Source organism: Paroedura picta, chromosome 7 (genome assembly GCF_049243985.1).
Source record: "Paroedura picta isolate Pp20150507F chromosome 7, Ppicta_v3.0, whole genome shotgun sequence".
Taxonomy (NCBI): Eukaryota; Metazoa; Chordata; class Lepidosauria; order Squamata; family Gekkonidae; genus Paroedura; species Paroedura picta.
In genome coordinates, this window is record NC_135375.1 from 5,571,898 (window position 1) to 5,584,913 (window position 13,016).

Sequence of the window (13,016 nt, forward strand, 5' to 3'; positions counted from 1 at the left end):
CAGGTTATTTTATTTTTTGGATTTATAGCCCTCTGCTCTTGGAAACCAGCTCGTAGTGGGTTACACAAACAATCCATACAATACAATACAATCCATTTTAAAACCCCATTAAAACCCAAGTTTCTAAATGTGGTTGTGAAATTCTGCGGCCCAAAGTCCTGTTTTCCAGATGGCAGATGCATTTCCAACATAGCAGGATAAAACACACAAAATCAATGGCCCACCATAGAATTATAGAATCCTAGAGTTCGAAGGCACCTCCAGGGTCATCTAGTCCAATTGATAGCCAAAGGGCCAAATTAGGGTTCTTTTGCCCATCCCCAATGAATCACACTGAGAGAAAAACCTTTAATATATTTTTACTACAGAAGAAATAAACACACAGAGAAGTTCCCAAATCTGTGAAGAATACAAGTACATTAGATTAAATAACTTTCCATTGAAGGCAGGGATTTAGTGTGTCCGTCCAACCTGACTCATATGCTCTGATATAAGCCGGATGATTTCATTTGACACCCCAGGGTTGATTTTCTGCTGTTGCATTTTATGCATACCAACCTCCTCTTCCTAATTGCCCTCTATTTCCCTCCCTGTTTGGTTCCCTTTGTTTCTACATCCTCCCGTCCCTTGATGCCTGGACTATTATCTCTATATTATGACTGGTTCAAGTTCCCTGGAGATAGAGAGACCCCTCAAGCCCCTATATTCCCTACCCTATGCTTCCTGGGCCAGTTCTGACTTTGTCTACGTAGATACTTGCATTTCTAATAAACTTTAATTCAGGATTTGCTTATTTAAAATCTAAGTCTCTCACAATTCCTCATCTCCCTCCCCCTCCCACATCTGCTTGGTCTACCTTCTTCCCTTCATTTCCTCACCCACAGTTGTTATCAAGATGTTGTGACTTCCTTGCCAGGGTATGTTTTATTTTCCCAGGAAGGGAGACACCACCCCTGAATCGTATATGTGTCTGCTGGTGCTCTGTATATTAGTTCTTATGTGTAGCAGCTTGCTTTGCTCTAATAAACCTTTCTACAAAGGTTTGCTTTTCTTCAAGCAAATGAAGAATCTCACATTAGCACTCACTCATCTTTTTCAAAGCATCCTGCCCGTTCTACCAACATGTTGATGGATGACAGGTCTCCAGACATCAAACCAGCGAGGTGGTGACAGGCTGCGAGGAAGGTTCCTCCAACAGCAATTGTGCTACGGAGACCGAGGTGGGGTCGCAGACTGCAGAGACACAACTGCAGTGTTGTGCGACACTGACAGGTCTCCACGTGTCTAGGTATGTCACAGACCACCGCACTGCTCAGCCCGCCACAGTGTATGATGAGGACCTGGGAATGTGGACTGGCGTGGGAGCTCATAGTCGCCTCGGTGTAGAGACCATGATGGGTCATGATGTCTTGGAACTGAAGGGATTCAAGGCAGTGACAGGGTTATTGGCCGCTTTCTGCTCAGGGAATCAGGGAGTAGTGGAGGAGGCCAGGCATGAACATTGGGCTCCTGACAGGCCTGGGGTGGGAGATCCCACCGGAGCTGTGTGAACCTGAGCTGCCCACCTCGGAAGGAACCCAGAGAGCTGCTACGACCTCAGCTACGGGAGCCAGCAAGGGAACGTCAAGAACCTTGACTGCGGGACAAGAAAGACCATCTGTGCCTTGCTAGCAAGCTGCATCTCTGCAATTGTGTACTGACTACAGGGGGCTGAGCGCCGGTGTCTATGTCCGTCTACCCCTCCCTCTGATGGGTCGGTTGGGATCAAGCAAGATTTTTACCGAACTTGATCTGCGATGCTATAGGGTGCAGATTAAGCAGGGGCAGGAACATCTCAGAGCTTTTAATATTCAATTGGGTCAGTTTGGGTGCATCATGATGCTGTTCAGATTAGCAGGTGCTCCAGTTTTTATGAATCTTATATAAATGAGGCCCTACATGATCTGCTATGCTAAGGGGCCCTGGTTTATCTTGATGATGATATTCTGTTCTACTCTGAAACAATGGAGGATCATGTTCAGTAGGCGTGGAAGGTCTTGAGGAGATTGCAAGCGGATCACCTGTATGCCAAGCTCCCCAAGATTGTCTTCCATGAAGAGGGTTCAGACTTTCTGGGTTTCCCTGCAAGGGTTCAGCATGGACCCAAACAAGGTGAAGGGTTTATTAAACTAGACTCCTGCCCATGCCCAAAGGCAGCTGCGAAGTTTTCTAGGATTTGCAAATTTATAGAGGTCCTTCTTTCTGAACTTTGCACAGGTCGCCCTTCCCCTCACAGACTTACTAAAGACTAAAGGGGAGTGAGGTGTAAACGGGCTGGTGTCCAGCTCCAATGGACTGCAGAAGGGCAACAGGTGTTTGTGAAGTGAAAAGAAGTCTTCACCACGGAGCCCACCCTCCATCCCACATGGCCATAAGTGTGGCAGTGGGGCTGAGATCCTCCAGAGGGGGGCTGAGAGGCAATTGCATCCTCTCTGTCCAAAAGGTTTAATCAGAACAAAACTGAGGCATATGGGGAAAGGAGATGGCCACTATTAAATTAGCAATCTAACTGGCAGCATCGGTTGGAGGGCTCCCTAACTCCTTCCGAGATCTGATCACAAGAACTTGCAGGCTTTATGCCAGCCCCACAAATTAACCTCCCCCTCCCACACGTGAACTTCCCCAATGGGTGCCAAGTCCACCAAACCTTCCAGACCTGCGAGGTTTTGCTTGTGCAGAAAGCTGTGCCTCACCTGCCATGTGGGGACAGCGCAGAATGCAAAAGGGACTCTGCAACTCCCTCAGAATGGCGCAGCAGGCAGCCCGACAGGGAGACGGCTCCTCCATCTCTGCCACTGCCCTACACACAGAGCCAGGGAGGGATTTCAGCAACACACTCGGTTGTGGGACCGGGGGAGTGGGGGTGGCAGAATGGTCCAATCCAGGCCTCCCCCTTTGAGGAAGCCAAGCTCCCTCTGGATAGTGGGCCTGGTAGGAAACCCTCCTTCCAAACTGCCACCCTGAGGGCAGGCTGCAGGGAAAGGCAGGACAGCAGAAAGGGAAGGGCCAAGGAAAGGGACCTTCTGCCAGGCTTCAAACCGTCTCCCTGAACCCTTCCCCATCAACCCACCTCCAGGCCAAGCAAGGCCTCTGCCAAACATGCCAGAGAGCCTGCCCCAGACCAAGGCTTTATTGACACACACGCACGCACACACACACACTCACTCACTAGTCATGGTCTCAGGAGAAAACGGGGGGGGGGCTCTCAATTCTGCCCACCCCATAACGTGGCCCTTTCCAGAAGTGCCAGGCAGAGGGAGTGAGGCTCAGCCCCCCTCCCCCCAAAGGGGAAGACAGGGGCCCTCTTCTTCCTGGACACGTGACAACTGGTGCATGGTAGCGGCTGAAAAGGCCACATCCGGCCTCCTCCCGCTCTGGGCCCTCTGCCCCCAGAGCCTTTAGCCCCACGAGACCAGCATCTGGGTCTGCAGGGGGGCTCCAGTGTCAGAGGGTCAGGGTGCTGGAGCTGGAGAACTGGGAGATGTAGGAGGCCAGCAGGGGATTGGTTGGCAGCACCTTGATGGGCAGGTCCCAGCTGAAGGTGTCCACCTCCATCCGCTCCACCCCTGTCCAGCTGGCAGCTTCTGATTGGCCCTCGGAGCAGACCCCCTGCAGCGCCACCGCCTCCCGGGCAGTCACAAACTCGAAGTGTAGCCGCCACTTGAGGGACACTGCAAAGGAAAGAGACAGCGGCCAGCGCTGGTTTCAGAGGCATCCATGTGAAGCCGCCTGCTCCTGCATCAGACCTCTGGTGGGCCCGTCAAAGTCAGTCTTGTCTGCTTTGACTGGCAGCCTCTCTGGCAGAGAAAGGTCTTGCTCATCCCCTCCTGCCTGGCCCCTTGGACGGGAGATCATGTCAGGAATCAAACCTGGGGAGTTCTGCCAGCCAAGCAGGTGCACAGCCACTGACATCAAATCTGGTTTGAGACAACCTACAAAGGTTGACTGTCTGTATTATTGTTATAATTATATTACTTTTATTGTGCACTATTTTTAAAAACAACTTTAGGAATTAAAAACATATATCCAGCCCATACGCTACTGCAAAACAATGTGCTATGTACTATGTGAACTCATGATGTTCTGATGGATAAATTGAAGGACTGCAATCTGGATTTTCAGATAGGTGGATAGGGAATTGGTTAGAGAACCGCACTCAAAGAGTTGTTGTCAATGGTGTTTCATCAGACTGGAGGGTGGTGAGTAGCTGGGTACCTCAGGGCTTGGTGCTCGGCCCGGTACTTTTTAACATATTTATTAATGATCTAGATGAGAGGTTGGAAGGCCTACTCATCAAGTTTGCAGATGACACCAAATTGGGAGGACTGGCAAATACTCCAGAAGATAGAGACAGTGGATGGATATGAACTGTTCAGAAAAAACAGAATAGATCGAAGAGGTGGAGGAGTAGCACTGTATGTGAGGAAAGGGCTTACCTGTCAGGAAATTCTAGTGAAGGAGAGCATATCTACAGTGGAAAGCATCTGGGTGAAAATAAGCAAGGGGAAAACAAACAGTGTGGTGGTTGGTGTCTGCTACCGACCGCCTGACCAACAAGAGGATGTGGATGCTGCACTTTGTGAGCAACTTGAGAAAATATCCAAGCGGCAGGACCTTGTCATCATGGGTGACTTCAATTTCCCAGATGTGTGCTGGGAAACAAACTCTGCGAAGCGTCCTCAGTCATGCAAGTTTCTGACCTGCCTGGCTGACAATTTCATTTATCAAATGGTAGATGAATCCACAAGAGGTTCAGCCATACTGGACTTAATACTGACCAACAGGCAAGAGTTGGTGGATGAGGAGAAGGAGGTGGGGACCCTAGGGGGAAGTGACCATGTCCTCATAGAATTCCTTTTGAGATGGGGAGCCAAGGAAGCTTGTAGCCAGACGCGGATGTTGGATTTTCGTAGGGCAAACTTTAATAAACTCAGAGACATGATGAGTGTCATACCATGGACGAGAATGCTGGAAGGGAAGGGAGCATGTGAAGGGTGGGCGCTACTCAAACAGGAGCTATTGCATGCTCAATCAATGACTATCCCAGAAAGACGAAAACACTGCAGGAGCTCTAAGAAGCCTATTTGGATGAACAGAGAACTTCAAGAGGAACTAAGAAAGAAAAGGAAAATGTTCAGGAAATGGAGGGAAGGACAGAGCTCTAAAGAAGAGTACCTACAGGTTACTAGGCACTGTAGATCAATCATCAGAAAGGCCAAAGCTGAGAGTGAGCTAAGATTGGCCAGGGAAGCCCATTGTAACAAGAAAAGATTTTTCAGTTATGTGAGGAGCAAACGTAAAGTAAAGGAGGCAATAGGCCCACTGTTGGGTGTGGATGGACAAACTCTAACAGAAGATGCAGAGAAAGCAGAAAGGCTTAGTGCCTATTTTACATCTGTTTTTCCCACAGGTCAAAGTGTTTAGGCACATCTAGAGATGGCCATAGCCAAAGGACAGTGTCTGGGTGGCAGGTTAACATGGATAGAGAGGTTGTCGAGAGGCATTTAGCTGCACTGGATGAGTTCAAATCCCCTGGTCCGGATGAAATGAACCCGAGAGTACTCAAAGAACTTTCCAGGAAACTTGCACAGCCCTTGTCCATCATCTTCGGAACCTCTTTAAGGACTGGAGATATCCCGGAGGACTGGAAGAGAGCAAATGTTATTCCGATCTTCAAAAAAGGGAGGAAGGATGACCCGGGAAACTACAGACCAGTGAGTCAGACCTCTGTTGTGGGGAAGATAATGGAGCAGATGCAAACATCTGGAGGACAATTTGGTGATCCAAGAAAGTCAGCATGGATTTGTCCTGCCAGACCAACCTGGTTTCCTTTTTTGACCAAGTAACAGGTTTGCTGGATCGGGGAAATTCGGTTGATGTCATTTACTTGGATTTTAGTAATGCTTTTGACAAGGTTCCCCATTATGTTCTGATGGATAAATTGAAGGACTGCAATCTGGATTTTCAGATAGTCAGGTGGATAGGGAATTGGTTAGAGAACCGCACTCAAAGAGTTGTTGTCAATGGTGTTTCATCAGACTGGAGAGAGGTGAGTAGCAGGGTACCTAATGATCTAGATGAGGGGGTGGAGGGACTACTCATCAAGTTTGCAGATGACACCAAATTGGGAGGACTGGCAAATACTCCGGAAGATAGAGACAGAGTTCAACGAGATCTGAACACAATGGAAAAATGGGCAAATAAGAACAAGATGCAATTTAATAAAGATAAGTGTAAAGTTCTACATCTGGGTCAGAAAAATGAAAAGCATGCCTACTGGATGGGGGATACGCTTCTAGGTAACACTGTGTGTGAACGAGACCTTGGGGTACTTGTGGATTGTAACCTAAACATGAGCAGGCAGTGTGATGCAGCGGTAAAAAAGGCAAATGCCATTTTGGGCTGTATCAACAGAGGCATCACATCAAAATCACAAGATGTCATAGTCCCATTGTATACGGCACTGGTCAGACCACACCTGGAGTACTGTGTGCAGTCCTGGAGGCCTCACTTCAAGAAAGACATGGATAAAATTGAAAGGGTACAAAGCAATGAGGATGATCTGGGGCCAAGGGACCAAACCCTATGAAGATAGGTTGAGGGACTTGGGAATGTTCAGCCTGGAGAAAAGGAGGTTGAGAGGGGACATGATAGCCCTCTTTAAGTATTTGAAAAGTTGTCACTTGGAGGAGGGCAGGATGCTGTTCCCGTTGGCTGCAGAGGAAAGGACACGCAGTAATGGGTTTAAACTACAATGATATAGGCTAGATATTAGGGGAAAAAATTTCAGTCAGAGTAGTTCAGCATTGGAATAGGCTGCCTAAGGAGTTGGTGAGCTCCCCCCTCACTGGCAGTCTTCAAGCAAAGGTTGGATACACACTTTTCTTGGATGCTTTAGGATGCTTAGGGCTGATCCTGCGTTGAGCAGGGGGTTGGACTAGATGGCCTGTGTGGGCCTTTCCAACTCTATGATTCTATGATTCTATGAACCACTAGACTGACGTGTTTCAGCCCTTTTAGGGCCTTCTTCAAAGGTCTGGTTTTATTAGTGTCATTGAATGAAAGAAGATGTCGAGTTTTCAGTCATTTGCTCTCTTCCAAAGGCTGCTCAAAATTTTCAATGGTATGTTTCCTTATTAGTACATGTATTGCAATCAGTGAACTGCCAAGAAAAGTCTCACCCATCCTGTAGTTTGCATTTGAATTTTCCTACCTAAATGAAGAACTTTACATTTTTCACTATTCATTTTATTTGTTTTAGCCCAGTTTTCTAGCCTGTCAAGATTATCCTATATCCTGATTCTGTCTTCTGCTGTGTTTGCTACCCCTCCCAGTTTAGTGTCATCTGCAAATTTAATAAGGGCCCCCCCTGTTTCTTCTTCTAAATCATTTATAAATATACTAACAACACAGATCCCTGTGGTCCCTTCCAACTCTTGGATCCAGGACAATTACCATGCTTCGGATATGAGCCCCCCTCCCCCCGCTTGTAGGCGTTGCCAGCAGGAGGGTGGGCTGGGCAAGGCAGCCCAGCTGCTCCTACTGAGCCCTTCCCCTGTACCTCGCAAGGAGGTCACTGCCAAGTACCTCCGATTCTTCCTCATGAAGGCATCTAGCCTGGCGTGGCCTTGGGAACAAATAGCCTAGCCCCCCCCCCCCTGGACTGTAGAGGGAGTAGAAGGGACCAGCTACTCACCAACATTGGTGCTGAATCCCGGGGCGGAGCTGAGTGGGATGGGCAGGCTGAAGCTGGTCCGGGAAGTGTGCAGGCAGGACTCCTGGTGGCGAGCTTGGGTACTGTAGGAGGCAGGTTGCCCCCTCCGGCGCTGGAAGGCCTCCTGGACCCGCTCCTCCGTCTGCAAGCTCACGGAGTACTAGCCGAGAGTTCAGCAGAAGCCCGAGGCCCGGTCAGCCTCACGCCCTTTAGCCATCGCCCCAGCCAGCCCCGGCCAGCGGCCGCCGCCTCACCTGCAAGCACGGGATGTCTCCTGCACAGAAGTTGAAGGTCCCGACCACTTCCTCACCAATCTTGTAGACCGTCTTGAAGATGCAAAAGGCAGCCACCTTGCCCCGGGAGTTGCTGATGTTGTACAGGTCTGCAAGCCAAGAGGGGTGTCAGCAATGCCGGCCCCTCTTCATTCCACCATTTCCATCCCCCCCCCCACCGCAGACAGCCATGGGGGTGTCATTTGAGTCTGGAGGCTTTGACCGTGCCTGCCCCACCCCTCGTGGCCGTGGAGGCGGGCTGGGTGACCTCTTCTTCTTCAGTAATCTCAGGGCTTTCTCAGCCTCACCCACCTCACAGGGTGTCTGTTGTGGGGAGAGGAAGGGCCTCTCCTCCTCCTCCCCCTCCTCCCCCTCTCCAGGGGGCTTGAATTATCCTACCTCACAAGTGCCATGGGGCAGAGGAGCCATTTCTCAGGCCACCTTCCAGGATGGGCCAATCAGGCAGGATAAAGAGTGCGCCCAAACCCCCTTAGGAAGGTCATCCAGAAGGATACCATAGCTGGCAACCGCATCAAAAGCTCCTGGAAAAGGCAGAAACCCCCGCCCCACCCACCCTGGCCACCCCTCTCCTCTTCCTGCATCACCTGTTGGGGTGGCCAAGGCAGCCTTAGGCTCACACCTAGCGTAGAAGCCAAGCCAAATCAGTTCCAGACCAGCAACACTTTCCAGGGTCTCCCGGACGTGAGCCTGCCCAAGCGCCCTGCCCAAGAATAGAGGAGCCGCGGCTCGCCGGGTGGCGCTCGCCCACATCCTTTGGCTCCAGGGCATTTCCCCAAGGAGCAAGGCCATGGACCCTTCCTGGGAGGCAGCTGGGACTTGCCCACCTTGGCGAGGCAATTGCTACCTCTAGACCGGGAATCCCCAACGTGGTAACCACGGAAACGTCTTCAGGTGCCCTTCAGGTGCTTGGGGGGGGGGGTAGGGCTTTCTCCCAGCAAGGCTTCTGAACGACTATTGAAATCCAATTGGCTGAACATTTTTTAAAATGTTGCTTTGGTCTGGAGGGGTGGCCTACAGCTTGGTGTAGTGGTTAGGTGTGCGGACTTCTAATCTGGCAAGCCGAGTTTGATTCTGCGCTCCCCCACATGCAGAGATCAGCGGGAGGGTGCTTGCCTGCCAGGGAGGCCACATGCCAAGCCAAGGACATGAAGCCACTGGAGCGGGCACCCCACAGGCCATCAGAGCCCACTGGTGCCTTCCAAAGCAAATGGCTCTCCTGAGAGCCCCTCCATGCTTTCAAAGTCTCGGCCCAGCCTGGGGCACGAGACTTCTGGGGCAGAAGGCTGCCTCCCACTGCAGGAGAACTTCAGGCCGGCCCTGAGTGCTGGTGGGCTAGAGCCGTAGGGCCCCCGGGTCAGCCATCAGCCCTCTCCCACCTGGGTTGGGGAAGCAAGACAGACGCAGCGCCAGAGAAGGACCTACGCAGGCTACGGCGAGACGTGGCTGCCATCAGCAGCTCTGACGCCAAGTCAGCCAGTCGGGAGTCCTTCTTGGTGCCCTCCTCGGCCTCCAGGAAGGGATTTGCGGGAGCCACGGCCTCATCCTGGGGGAGCTGGTAGTCTTGGAGTCCTGTGGAGAAAGGCCCAGCATCCTCAGTGTCAGACCCAGCCCGACACCCCGCTTTTCCCGAGGCCAGCCAGGATTACCGTGCAGCACCAGAACCCGGAAGGGCACCCGCAGCAGCTTGATGGGTGAATTGACCCGCTGGCAGCCAATGGTCAGCTTGTAGACGTACTTCACCGCCTGGCCACGGAAGGAGGGCGGCCCATCCACGGGCAGGGTCTCGCAGTAGGAGTCTGGAAGGCAAGGTCCAGAGGCCCCTGGGGTGAGCGCTCAGGGCTCAGAGGGGGAGGGGTGCCACAGCAGGGTTGGCGTGGGAAGGGGCTCCCTCCAAGCATGGCCGCCTCAGTCTCTGTGGCCCCTAGAGAAGCAGTGTGGCCACTGTCTCAAACAAAATGCAGGTGTGATTTGGCAGGACACATCCAAAACAAGTCTGAAGCCCCCTTAGAAAGGGGAGGGGGATTCAAATCTTTAAATGACAATGCTCCAAGACCTAGGACAGGGCTTGTCTCTAACAAGGCCTTTGCCAACCTCTCACCAACCACGTCTCGGACAGGGCAGGATCCCTGAAGAGGCCCTCCCTCCGCCGCGTCAATGTTCCAGCATGCTAGACCCTTTGGGTGGAGAGGCAGGGGGAAGACGGAGTGGCATCTTCAGTGACCAAAAACACCCTCAGTACAAATCCCAGCTGCTGCCAAAGCAGGTGCTTCACATGCAAAGGACCTCTTCTGCTGCCACCTGGGGGCTGCCGGCTGGGGGGGGGGAACTCCTTCTGGAACTGGCAGACGCCACTCAATGGAGGAGGCAGTGGCAGCTGCTGGCCCCAGCCAAGCCAGTAAGGGAGCCCTCGAGACACCCCAGTCGGAGGGCCTGGATTCAGAACTGCTCCTTCCCAGGGCGCCTCCAACCATGGCTGGCTCTCAGTACGGCCACTTCCAGGGTACTGGGGGTGGTGCAGAAATGGGGATGGGAACTACCACAATGACCCCTCCCCTGGACACCCAACTGTGCTGCTTTCAGGCCAGGCCCACTCAGGACTTGAGTTGGATACACACTTTTCTTGGATGCTTTAGGATGCTTTGGGCTGATCCTGCGTGGAGCAGGGGGTTGGACTAGATGGCCTGCATGGCCCCTTCCAACTCTATGGTTCTATGATTCTATGACTTACGGCTTCCCAAACCCCCAACAGGCAGGCAGGCAGGCAGGCAGGCAGCCCCCCCCCCCCCCCAAGGAAAGGAAGGGACAGAGGCTGCTTACAGGTCTTGGATTCGCCAGGATCCAGCCGCAAGTCACAGAAAAGGATCTTGGGAGGTGTTGAGAGGATGCACTGGCCCCGTTCACCTGCAAAGAGAGGCATGCCATGGCTGCAGGAGCGCCTCACCCCCCACCCCTGCATGCAGCGTTGATGGGAGAGCAGGATCCAGGGGCGCACCACTCTTGGCTCCTTATTTTCAGGGCTGAAACGGGGGATCTTCCCTCGCAAGGCGGCTACTGAGCCTCCCAGGCAGCCACTTGCGGAGCCACACCCATGCCTTTGGGGGCCAAAGTGCCCCCCCTACCTCCAGGGGACGGGGACCATGACACACCACCCACCTCGATTGGGGACGAAGACCGTCTCGCTCTCGGCCTGTGCATCGTGCTGGCTGTTGTCCGGAGGGGGAAGGGCCACCCGGCTCTCGCTGGCATGCAACTGGCAGTGGATCTGTGCGCTGGCCCAGGCCAACATCTCGCTGCAAGGCAAAGTCAGTGGTGGAAATGGGCCAGGCCGGCAGGCAGGAGGATGGCCCGGCCCCTGCCGCTGCTTGGCGACCCCACCCAGGAGCCGCTGAAGGCCCACTGCCACGTTCTCCTCAGGGGTGCCTTTTTCCGAGGCCCAGGACACTCCCCACCCCACGGGCTACAATGTTTGAAAACCGAGAGCTGCCTCCTTCCTCCTCCTCAAGGGCTGCCTGTTCTGCACAACCCTGTTCTGCCCAGCCAACATCCTCTCCCTCTCCGGCGAGCCAATTAGAAGAGCACGGCCATCCCCTCCTCAGGGGCCATGCACAGCGCAGGACCTGGCCGGCTCCAGACGGCTGCACAGCCTTAAGAAGCAGCCGCAGCAGCACCTGGCTGGCTCTCCCCAGCAGTTTGATCACTTGCCACCCTATGGGCAGGGGGGAGACCGATAAACCTTCCCCTTGGTCCAGGGCCGTCCGCAGAGGGGCTCATTCGGACTGAGGTCCAGCCTCCTCTGAGGAAACCACCACTGGATTTGTGGGACCCCATCAACCACCAGCCCATCTCACGTCAAGTGTTTTGGAGGAATGGAGTGGGGTGGGCAGCCGCAGACCAGCTCCTGGTGTAACTAGAAGAAGCTGTGATCCTGGACCCGTTTCCAGCTGGCCTGGCCCGGGAGTGGAGATGGGGCTGGGGATGACCTTCGGGGCAGCTGCTTGTAATGCTGGATCTCACAGTAGCCTTAGCGCTTAGCTCGCCGCCTCGGCCATCTTGGGATCTGGGGGACAGCACTCCAGGGGCTGGTCTCCTTGGACAGAGGGCTGGAGCCGCGGAGGATCGATCCCACTGCTGGACGCGCTCTACCTCCCGATGACGGCCCCCCCCCCCGGACATTTGGAGGCTGACAGGTTAAGGCTGCCCTGCCAGCTAGGGACCCGGGGGGGGGGATCCCTGGGGCCTCCCAAAGAGCCCAGCGGGGTTACCGGGCTAGGCGACCTGCGGCCTCCCTGGCCCCAGGAGTCCGTGCCACGCTCACCTCCAGACCAGGCTCTGAGTGGCCTTCCCGTGTGCCTACTCTGGAGGGGGCAGCCGGTCCAGCGTCCTCCCCCAGACACCGGCAGGGGCGGAGCTCTTGTATGCCCCGTGCCTGGGCCGCTGCCCCGGCGGCGCTCCGGATTAGGCTCCCGGGGCTGGCTGGCGGGCTGGGCCCTCTCCGGCCACTTGCTCCGCGGGACCCCGCTCCGAGCCCTGCCGGAGGCCAAGAGACCTGCGGGCGGCACAACAAGCCTCTGCCGCCCGGCGGAGCTCCGGCCAGCCCACCCCTCCCCAGCCCACCCCAGTGTCTCTGCGGGCCGGGGGCGCCGAGCCGAGCCCCCCTTCCCCCTCCCTCTCCCTGCGGGGCGGGCACCTGGAGGCGGAGGTGGCGTCGGGCGGGAGCGGGTTGCGGAGCGTGACCAGGCACTCGAGCGCCTCCCCGGCCAGGAAGGCCGGGCCCCCTCGCAGCAGCGCCGCGCACACCTCGATCATGGCCGGGCCGGGCCGGGCGGGGAGGAGGGGGAGGAGGGGGGACGGGACGGGCGCGCTGAGCCCCGCCCCTTCCGTCCGTCCCCGCTCGGGGATCTCCGCCAGCCCCGCCCCTCCGTCCTTCGGGCAGCCCCGGACGCTCCCGCCCCTCCCGCCCCGGGGGCGGG

At 54.6% G+C, this 13,016-nt stretch overlaps 1 protein-coding gene across 3 annotated transcripts; it reads right to left on the reverse strand.

The window, feature by feature from the left end:
* Window positions 1-343: 343 nt before the first annotated feature.
* On the reverse strand, window positions 344-12,917 carry RGP1 (RGP1 partner of RAB6A GEF complex). 3 transcript variants are annotated; one of them, XM_077346671.1, is made up of 8 exons: window positions 12,734-12,917; window positions 11,200-11,336; window positions 10,864-10,947; window positions 9,693-9,842; window positions 9,469-9,615; window positions 8,008-8,135; window positions 7,736-7,913; window positions 344-3,710 (listed from the first exon to the last, which is right to left on the reverse strand). In XM_077346671.1, the coding sequence occupies exons 1-8, from the start codon at window positions 12,850-12,852 to the stop codon at window positions 3,484-3,486; spliced, it is 1,170 nt and encodes a 389-aa protein (XP_077202786.1). In that variant the 5' UTR covers window positions 12,853-12,917; the 3' UTR covers window positions 344-3,483. The 3 variants fall into 3 exon arrangements, with proteins under 3 accessions (XP_077202786.1, XP_077202787.1, XP_077202788.1); XM_077346672.1 differs by lacking the exon at window positions 12,734-12,917 and adding an exon at window positions 12,362-12,588; XM_077346673.1 differs by lacking the exon at window positions 12,734-12,917 and adding an exon at window positions 10,145-10,220 and having other exon boundaries at window positions 11,200-11,275.
* Window positions 12,918-13,016: the final 99 nt, after the last annotated feature.

Coding starts and splice junctions, on each gene's coding strand:
- RGP1 (XM_077346671.1), bottom strand. CDS start 12,852: ATGATCGAGGTGTGCGCGGCGCTGCTGCGAGGGGGCCCGGCCTTCCTG. Junction 9,843..10,863: donor TCCTGGCGAATCCAAGACCT/GTAAGCAGCCTC, acceptor CTTGCCTTCCAG/ACTCCTACTGCGAGACCCTG. Junction 8,136..9,468: donor CACGTCTCGCCGTAGCCTGC/GTAGGTCCTTCT, acceptor CTTGGCTTGCAG/ACCTGTACAACATCAGCAAC.